At 37.6% G+C, this 10,569-nt stretch overlaps 1 protein-coding gene across 1 annotated transcript; it reads left to right on the top strand.

The window, feature by feature from the left end:
• Unc-76 (fasciculation and elongation protein Unc-76) lies at positions 1 to 10,235 on the top strand. Its single transcript, XM_003699699.3, has 9 exons — positions 1 to 324; positions 2,027 to 2,279; positions 8,090 to 8,212; positions 8,366 to 8,522; positions 8,617 to 8,725; positions 8,805 to 9,067; positions 9,142 to 9,217; positions 9,281 to 9,346; positions 9,428 to 10,235. The coding sequence occupies exons 1-9, from the start codon at positions 219 to 221 to the stop codon at positions 9,442 to 9,444; spliced, it is 1,170 nt and encodes a 389-aa protein (XP_003699747.1). The 5' UTR covers positions 1 to 218; the 3' UTR covers positions 9,445 to 10,235.
• Positions 10,236 to 10,569: the final 334 nt, after the last annotated feature.

Raw genomic sequence — 10,569 nt, forward strand, 5'->3', positions numbered from 1 at the left:
ACGAGCCCCCTCTGCGTCAGTCGTTCGCGAAGCCTCGCAGGCGGTGGATTGTGTCTCCGATAGTTGGTTGCTGTTTTCATGTGTTGTCGCCCTTTCTTGAGTTACCCTTCGTGAAAAATCGTAAAACGGTGCGCCTCGGGGGCGCTACCGCGAGTGTAGAGTGCCGAATTTCAGCACGGTGATAGACTAGCTCCCGGTTCTTCCCTACACGGTCAATAATGAGGGACATGGCGGGCAAGATCGCCGAGTTGAAGTTCGAGGCACCCCTCGCACGTTTCGAGGAAGAGGACACGGCCAGTCTAAAGAATATGAATATATTGACAGGTGCGAAAACGAATCTACACTATTGTTTTATTACTTTGCTCTCGAATCGCTGCGCATCTTTCCGTGCTGTCACCCGACAATGTAACCTTGCGTGGATCAAAGTTTATCGCGATGTACTGAATTCGAAATGATCGTTGCGAACGCATTACGTCAAGTACCAAAATTACGATACAAAGTTAAACGGGTCGCTCGATATCTCGGGACATCTTCGTTTCTTTTCTCTATTCTTGTCTTTAATCGATTTCCGTATCGCTTCGAAAGTGGGTGGTAATACACTGTACGCTTACAAAACGATGAAATTGACTTCGATAATGATCAAACAGTCCCATTATCTGCGCGATCTTCTCTTTGCTTTGACTAAAAAAGGCGTTTCAACGCAAGCCGGCATCGTACAAACGGAAATTTCGAAACCGAAAGAGTTTCTCGGTAGTGGGAACAGGTTTTGTTGGCTGCGTAAACGCGTGAAATATGTTCGTGCACGCGTGGTCACGCTCATTTTGCGGACGTGCAAATTAAATGACGAGGGTGGCTGGTTGGCGTACAGGCCAGCGTGAAGAAGCGACCTTCGAAGCACGACAAAAGGCTACGTCATGCGTACAATTGGTGTCTAATATCCTTCATGTACGCTTTAACTCCGTATCACTTTTCACGACATCGTAGAAACAACGTTGTCCTCCAAACATCGCTGCGTGTATTAATACGCCCCAGAAAAATGACAGACATTTAATCCTGGAAACATTCGATCCGCTTTATGCGTCATTGTCGTTCACGGGAAAATCTGATTACCGTTTGTGCAATTGATAATATCTCTGGAAGATGTAATTAATACCGGTCGCATTATAAGAAGTGTCTCTCGCGATGCGCTAGCTATGATACGCCCCTGTGCAGGAGCGACGCGACGAAGATTCGTTCCTTGGAACTGACCCTTAGGTCCATGAAAAATTCATTGCATATTCCGTACAACTCCGTGCATAGTCTATTATTTACATTTCATATATATTGATACAGTAAGCGCTCGTTATATCGAGCCTTTGTAAGAATTTTCATGATTCCCCACCATTGCGATATTCACACACTAGAGGCGGTACTGCGCATGCGCACTTTTAGTGCTCCTCGCAATATTTTAACGCATATTTATAGTGTTTCCCCACTATCCAATGTATACTATTCTCCTCCATCACCGTAGTGTTATTATCGATTATTTAGACACCATCGATATTTTACTGATATGGAACGGTATATCGATTGGGAGTGGCAGAACTCCAAATTTAACTTACTTTAATATTTTATTATTCAACACTATTCTTGTTTAAACTTCAAGTTATAATCTAACTTGAAAGATAAAATTGTGTATGAAGTTAAGTCAGTTTGGTTAGGTAAGGTCACGTGTCTATAAAATTGATAAATACTTTCTACTATTTTGGAAGCCAGTTGTGCAAATATTCACACCGGCCGGCCCTGCGTCAGTGTACAAAGAGTGACCCCATCTTTCGCGTTTATTGCGTCCCACACTATCGAGCTATCTGTTTACTCTTCTCTCTCGGCTTAACTGGATACGGTAACGCACGGACTGACGCGTTTTTAGGTCTAAAAATAAAACAGAACTCTGAGAAAGATACGATCTTCTCGGTGACCGTTTAGAGCTGATTATTGTCGCAAAATACCACTGATTTTATCGAAGATTTTCTTTTTTTATATTTAGAACAATTATTGGACACCAGTCTGAACACCAGCTACAGCGAGAATTGTAACGCAAACGAGCCGCCGACGACCCATGAAAATGGCACCGATATTCTACAGGAGGGGACGTTCAGCCCTTTCAGCGGTAGTCTCGAGGACCTCGTTAACACTTTCGACGAAAAGATAACATCCTGTTTTCGCGATTACGGCACGGACGTTGAGTCATTGGCACCTGTGCAAGTACGGACACAGGAGGAGATTATGAACGAGTGCCAGTGAGTTTTTCATCTAGTAACCTCATTAATAGTCTTCCAAGATTGAAGATAAAGTGTCTTAAATTGTAGATAACAATTTAATTTTCCAGATAGATCTTTGCTTAGCCTGGTATCTTTAATGACAGTCGTGTTAAGTACTAACTTCCAAGATAATACTTTATATAGTTCAAGTGAGATTAAGTTAAGGTTGAGGTAGATCAGAGTTAGGCTAGTTCAGAGTCAGATTTAGAGTTGGGTTAGACCCACACTGTTTATGTTTGTTTTGAAATATTTATAATTAGGTAAGTAAGGATATCCGATACAAAATGATTTCCTACAGCAGTTCATACCGTCAAAGTGGTAATTTGTAACCGTTGAACCGTCTCTTTCAACAGGGTTGCAGCTAGAAAAAAACACACGAAGTGAAAACGATGTCGGTATCTACATGCGCGATTGAGAAGTTTCTGTTACCCTTGGGTCACGCGATATCTCCGGTACAGTTATACCGGTTTTACGCGGCCACGTTGGACGATTAAAGAAAAATGGAAGGAAAAAATTCCTCCGAGGCGGAGTGGATAAATGAATACCCCTGAAGATTGCCGGAGTTATCGCGTTCAAATTGTCGCACTTACCTTGAAATATCTATTACACCTGTCGCTGATGTATTCTCATTATACCGTAAATGATAGTCTCCCCGTAGCTTCTGACATAACGGAAGTAATCGTTTATATAGCGTTGCCCGTTGTCATGTTATTCTCGCGTGAATCATAATTACTAGATCAGCTCCGGTATTCCGATGCCTCGATGAAAGAGCAATCTTTTACGAGCAGCACGAGTTTACAATTCATATAAAGTGTAACAGGCGCAGAGATTATACCGGTTTACGCGTACCATTGCCACGTGGATTACCGGTGATCTACAGCCTCTGCCGGAAGCACCGCGTTAATTATATTAAGCTAAACAAATATCGGTAATTACGTTTGTAAAGTATCATGCAATTAGTCATAGAAGTTAGGAACGTTGTACTTCTGTATTTATTAGTAGTTCTGGTAATTATTAATAATGGAATTGCATTTGTATTTTGAAACAGCAGAAGTGTAAAATGTACTAGCAATTATTTTATATCAAGCTTCTGCCGTGTTTTGATTTTTATGTGGCATGAAAAACACGTTCAATAATCTCACGTTAACGCTTTCTTCGACTCCCGTTAAGACACCAAACAATTTCACTCTGTGCTCGAGCTAAACCAATATCGCTGAACGATAGTCGTACGGTTTCATTACAGCCGTTACAGGTAGTTGCGGTAAATCTTGAGATTGATACGGTTCAACGGGTATTATCCTCTTGCCATTGTCGACAACGTATCATTTTGTTACTTTTTTGTGACTGTTGTAATCCAATTTACAACATGCAAATCATTTTGATACTATGTACTAGATACTTTAGGTCAGGGAATCTTTTAATGTGAAATCAAGGACAAGTATTTTATAATTTAGATCCTTCACATAAATTTTAAAACTAGACTCTCTGTATCAATTTATAAATCATCAAAGGGATGCTGCTTTGTTTTTAAAATGTATTCTTCTGTAAATTTTGAAACAATATGCGCGTAGTCAGTAGAAGTCTGATCCTTAAGATCACAGTATCGATTTTCCAACTGAAAAGTGTGCCACCATGAGTACTCTCTACATGACGTTCTGCGGCGCGTTCTGCAGCTTTCTCTCCACGAAGTGGACACTGCACATAACAAGAAAGAAACTCACCTTCTAATTAGACTATCATCTTATATTCTGCAGACGTATCTCTTCTAATCGATCGAATACTGGTTTCTTAATTGCTTTGTAATTAACATATGAGAAATTGTGAGAGATTAGAAAATCTCTTTGATCGATAACAGTAAGACATCTCTATAAATTTGTAGACTCAGTAGTCTCGCAAAAATTGAAATGGATAAAAAACTTTGCTTATGCCAAATGAGTTTATCCAAGCAGCGTTGAATTACACCGATACAGTTAATTTTTCTGAGCAAACAGTCGTTCGACTTTTATCAAACATAATAAATGACTAGTTCCTTGTTATTAAAATTGTACGTTGTAATATTATCTTGGAAGGTAGAATAATTGATGTACCACTTAAAGTGTTAAATATTTAACGACGCTCTAATCTAATCTCTTCGTGGCTAATTCAAATATAACACGATTATTCTTTCTGTAATCGCATAGAACATTAAACGAGAGTATTCTAATCTCTCGCAGTATATTTTCAAAGAAAATGTGTATGTAATTTTTGAACATTTATAGAAGCACGCGTAACTGTTGTGCAGGTGTCCGAATATTGTACTTCGTAATAAGCGAGACTGCAGGTGAAACGCTCAACGAAGCGCAAAATTGTATCTTCTTCGGTGTAGAATAACGTTGACCAGGGTTCTTAAACTCGTTTGAGCCTCCACTGTTGTCTACTGTTGTGCATAATTTCTTTGAAGTCGCGCGCCTCTTTCAAAATCTGTCTAGACTGGTTGTCTCTTTCATCGAGTCGATCAGAAGGGATCGAGAACAAAATAAACATCCACGCCCACGCTCACCTGCGCGTAAAAGTTTTTTTGTGGAGATTGCATCACAGGTAGAAAAATGGCTTTCAGCCGTCCTAGGGTCAGGTTGAATTGACCCGCGTTTGTTCCCTCGGAGCTGTTGAGTACCTGCTGCTCAAGCACAATGGTCTTTTCTCTTTTTCTCGTCAAAGGAATTTTTAAATTCCTACGCGGCAGATTACCACGCGTTACATCAATTTCAAGGATTTCTGCTCTGTACGATGAAAGTCTGGGACGTGAAAATAGAGCAAAATACCCAGGAAATATTTAGCTGTTGGAGCAGCAGTAATTATCTCCCTTTATGAAGTTAAGTAATTACGTCGATGCAATTACGCGACGAATTAACTACTGTATCGAAAATCCAAACCCTAGCGAGAAGTCGAGGGGTCAGTGTCCGAGGTTCGCGGATACGACACGTGCTGTTGCACGTGTCTTGTTCGGTATTGCTGACGCTTTTCATATGCATACACTAGGCCCGAAAGAATAAACGCATCCGTGCGTACATATCCGGCGTAGCATTGTTCGTAATCCAATTTGTTGCTACATCCATCACATTGTACATGAAATTGCTCACATTAATCGCGTACAATTTGCACGAAGTCTAAGGTTGTATTCCATAATTCCACTTGGCCGTTTCAAGGAGTAATTTCAAGTCCTTTTAAACGCTCATACAATACCTGAACGTTAAAATATTGCAGAGCACGTTCAGCTCCAGATTGTTAAACGCATAGACTTCAATAGCTGGTTGCGACAGAATAGAGCGTTGCAGGAAACGGAAGGTCTAGGATTAAGTACCATTAAATCGATTCTTTCCCTTTCTATAGGGGAGCCTTTCAAATACAGAATTAATGGCAATTAAGGCAACCGGTTTTTCTGTCGATGCTCATCGTGGACTCTTCGTTTAATAGCAATGTTAATTAAGAAAAATGTAGAAATGTTGACTCTCATAATTTTACACGGACATTTAAGGACACTAAATTCTTGCATCGACGTAAATGTTTCTTACCTGAGCTCTTACCAGGTTTCATATTGCTATTCCTCTGAGACCTATTTTCGATTACAGGCCTTGCTAATTTAAGTAACTGATAATTTAAGATAATTCGAAACGATCCTAAATTAAAAATCACCAGTTTATGTTATAAGGGACAAAATTCCGTATGGACGTGAAAGGCTAAAGAATGTAAAAGGGAATAGGAAATCGAGAACGGTCAGTAATGCGATAGCACGACTTGGCGGTGGTCTCAGAGAAATCGTGCGTGATCGAATCGCGGGGCATGAAAATTTGATCTCTGTGTTTTGTTCCGTCGTTCGTATCGAGCCACCCTCCGGATGGACAAACGTCAATAAAGCAGCGCACGCGCTCTCGCTAGCTTGATACGATGTTCCACACCGCTATAGCTCGTTCACGTCCCGTTTACCCGGTTAAATTTATTTATGTATGTCTAGGGAAACGGATATTCAATTATTTGTTTGTACATGTACTTATATTAACCGTTCACTCGCTAATGTGTACAGAGAACATGATTGTAATTATACGTTCATTAATATACCTACTTGGGTAATGTTGAGAGATGCGAAACTCTATTCTACATGATTATGATGTGAACATGATAAAATTTGTTTGTGAAATTTTCAGGAAATGATACACGTTTTTTTTTAAATATTTTGAGAGTACTAAGGGTTGAACTTTGATATTTTTATATAAATCTTACACATTCTATCAGGATAATTATTAGAAAAATTATTAAACTTTTGTATTCAAAATATTCTCAAATGTTTCTCTGAATAAGAGGATAGTCTTTTATCAAAAAATTTGATTACACATCTTCCACTTACATTGTGTAATCAGTTCTTTGAAACAGTATCAGTATCATGTCATATGTATGATATCATTATTACTTCCGTTTGGATTTAGTAGAACCTGGACCTATATTGCCTTATCGCGATACAGAGACGCGCTCTTTTTTCTAGTAAAGCATTGATATTACGCAACAGATAGCGTATTAGAACTCCACGACCTCGTCGCGGATCATTGAACCGAAGAATGAATTAATAATCAAGCGGCAGATACGCCTTCCATGGAATTCAATTTCACTCTACTTTTCTCGTCCCAATTAACCTTTTCCTCGAACGACCGTACGTCGTCGAAAGTCTACTGGTAATGCTTTGGTAGGTGGTCATGTATTTATAATTTTATCTCGTAATCATTACCACCTTCCAATCTATACGTCCATTGTAAAAGAATAATGCTATTGTTACAATGTAATAGAAATCGATATTATCTACTCCCATTATTATTTTAATAACCCTATCGGCTCGTTAAAAATGTTATTTATGGGAAACTGAAGCGGTATTCGTTTTCTTTTTCTCTCCGTCTGCTCACGGAGCATGGCCGTTTCTTAACGCGATGATGATTTTCTCAGATGTTTGGGCGTTCGTTCGGATGTATGGCTAACATGCGCACAGGATGAAGTCACTCTTTAATGCACTTAACATTAATGAGAAACTCAAGTGGGTCGAATTGACCTCTATTTGTTAATCCAACACCATCGCCCAGTCTGCTCTTGTATTCCTTTTATTTCTGGGAATAATGGCTTCCAAGAGAAAGGAGACAATCATCGATAAAACTAGATCAAGATCATTAATGAGTATATTCTTTAAAGCTAAATAACAAATAATAAAAGATAATTAATATGATAATATTTACCATCAAATACCTATCAACTGTCTACATGTCAATGTATATTAATCAACGTTTCAATGAACCCAGTGATTAAAAGATTAATCGAACAACGTAGCGGCAAAACCGTTTCCGCTATTATCATGTATTATGCCATCAGAATTGTTTACAAATAAGAGGTGTGCGAAAGACCTGCAGATGAATATGAAACTTCATTTCCTGAAAATAGGCGTATTGTTATGTCGAAATCAGCTCCACTTGGTTGGTTTATCTGTACACGGGTCCCGGAAACGCCTACGACACTCGTATGATTCACACACTGCATCCCAGAAAACGAAGACACGCTAGATTAAATGTCTCCAGCAGCGTGGAATCTTATCGCGTCTTTCACAGGCATTTTAACGCGATAACGTACATGGGAATTGTCACTACCTTAAAATTGAAGATTAGTAGTCCAGATAAAAGTTGAATGAACAATTCAGTTGCAGCAATCAGGTTCACAAGGATGTTGTGAAATTTTGTTGCTTTTTATAGACTTAAGTTTTCTTTTTTTTTCAATTTCAGAATGTGGTGGACAATTACTGGCACCTTTGGTAATATATTACCAATAGATTGGAGCAAGTCTTATGCCAGGAAAATGCATATGCCTGCGCTGAACTTAAATGAGACACCGGTATCAAATGAAAGGTAAGTTGCTGTTCAAGATGCAAGTAATTGTTTAAGTTTGATGCTTTTCATTTGGCAACACAAAATTTTTGGGAGTATCAAGATCATAGAAGAGTGTCTTGAAAGCATAATTGAACATTTGCAAATTGGACGCTTTCATTTTTTTTGCTATAGACCTGAGCTAGAGGATTTAAGTAGCGAAGATGAGGCTGTTGCAACTGATTTGGACATGCATGCTTTGATCTTATCCAGCAGCACTGATACGCACAGTCCAGAAGAGCCACTGAAAACTGCAGAAGAAGTTCTCCGTGAGATAGATGACATAATGCAGGTGTGTAAACAGTAATTTTTCAAAGAAATAAGTTATGCAAGTTTATATGAAAACTAATAAATATTTATGAAAGTAAATAATGATTTTTGTGCAGGAGAGTCCTTCTATGGAAAGATCTCCAGACTCTGATGGATCTTTGTTAGACAGCGATGAGGCACTGGAAAGAAGCAGAGAAGTTCTGGGCTCACCGCTTCATGAGAAAAGTATAATTTCAACTTCCCATAACAGACAATATTATAATGCAGTAAACCATGTAATTTGGATTATAATTATTGTCTTCAGAATTGAAGCAGCTTACCTCCAGTCAACTGACAGAATTGCTTGGAGAAATGGAATCCTTAGTAGGAGCTTTGAGTGAAACTCTAATCTCAGAGCTCGCGTTACGCGATGAATTAGAGTACGAGAAAGAACTGAAAAATCAGTTTATTTCTTTGCTGTTAGCAGTGCAAAATCGGCGAAGACAACATCATGTTACAAAAAAAAGAAACCAAATGCAAAATGGTACCAGTCCTTTACCACAACATAGGTCCCTTCAGGAGTCTAAGGTAAAATATTCATAGAAGTATTAATGACTATATAATGTAAGCATAAAAATATATAATCTTGATATTTGTTTTAGTACTTGACTACTGTAATTCCATATCATGCAGATAGTGGTCCACCAGACAATCATGCTTTACAGGTCCTCATAAGAAGTAAGTAATCAACAAAATATGTGACTACAACTTGATATTAATTTATTCTATTTAATATTACAGTATTAAAAGCAATTAGCGAAGATAGCCCAACTGTACCTACTTTGTTAACAGATTATATACTTAAAGGTAATTAAATCTTAACATTTTATTTATCGATGAATAATGTATAAGTAACAGTATTTAAAAGGCGTAATCGTTTCTTTTCAGTACTGTGTCCTACTTAGTGAGTATACCGTAAATTTGACGAGGAGATCGATAAAAATCCGAAAGAAAGATATTAATTATCCAAGAATACAGTTTGCTTTGTTCTTGCCAGTACGCTTTCAGCCGTTGTTGCGCCGCATCTCTTTGCGTTAAGGCAGGTGATTTTTGCTTATAAATTATGTCTGGGACTACACTCTGTATTGATTGTAGATTTATAAGTATGTAGAGTCCATGACATACACATCTAGTCTTAGTTTATACATTATAACGTGTATATTATTTTACATAAGATATATTTCTAATGATCTATGTATGCGCTCCTTGAAATACCTCTTGTCGTATATGAATTATATAAACCTTTCATTTTTGTACACATCATGAATTTCGTGACAATTCAGTTTTTTGTAATTTTTTGTACATAAAGATTTTATCGAAATACGTGAGCAAATTTACTATATAATATTACCGAAAAATACTTATATTTATGTAGAAAAATATACCTGTTGTAGACTATTTCCTCATAGAAAGGAACGTATAAAGCTTATGGATTTAGTATATATTGTTGTAATGCCAATGTATGTAGAGTTACCTAGTAACGTGTCGCGCAAGATAAAAATATCCCGTTGCTCGATATCACTTCTTCGTAAATGTATACATATTTCACTTTAACATCTGTTTATCAACTACATATAAGATGGCATTAAACACTTTCTGTAAAGCCTCACAGTGGTTCTGATGCATTGTGCTCGTATTAGAAACATTGTGTTTGTTGTAATAAAGAAATAAATTGAACAACCATACTATCAAAGAATATTTTTCTTATGTTATATATTTTGTTCTATGCAAATTTTCCTGTTACCTGTCCATTTAAGTATTTATAATCTATTTTATAAAAATAAATTCTGCGTATATGTTATGTCAGAGCATATTTTTAAAGTCCTATCTCTGCATAAATCCATACATTGTTCTTAGAATTCAGAGTTCCTAAATTTCTGTATCCCTCAGGGAAATAAACTAAATATATTATGGATCTTCACATCTGTTATTAATTTTTAATATACGTTTGCTTATGTAACAAATGGTTTAAAAACAGAGTATTAAATTCAGATATATAGTGGCTACATAACCCTCTTTCTATTGTTATG

Source organism: Megachile rotundata, chromosome 2 (assembly GCF_050947335.1).
Source record: "Megachile rotundata isolate GNS110a chromosome 2, iyMegRotu1, whole genome shotgun sequence".
Taxonomy (NCBI): Eukaryota; Metazoa; Arthropoda; class Insecta; order Hymenoptera; family Megachilidae; genus Megachile; species Megachile rotundata.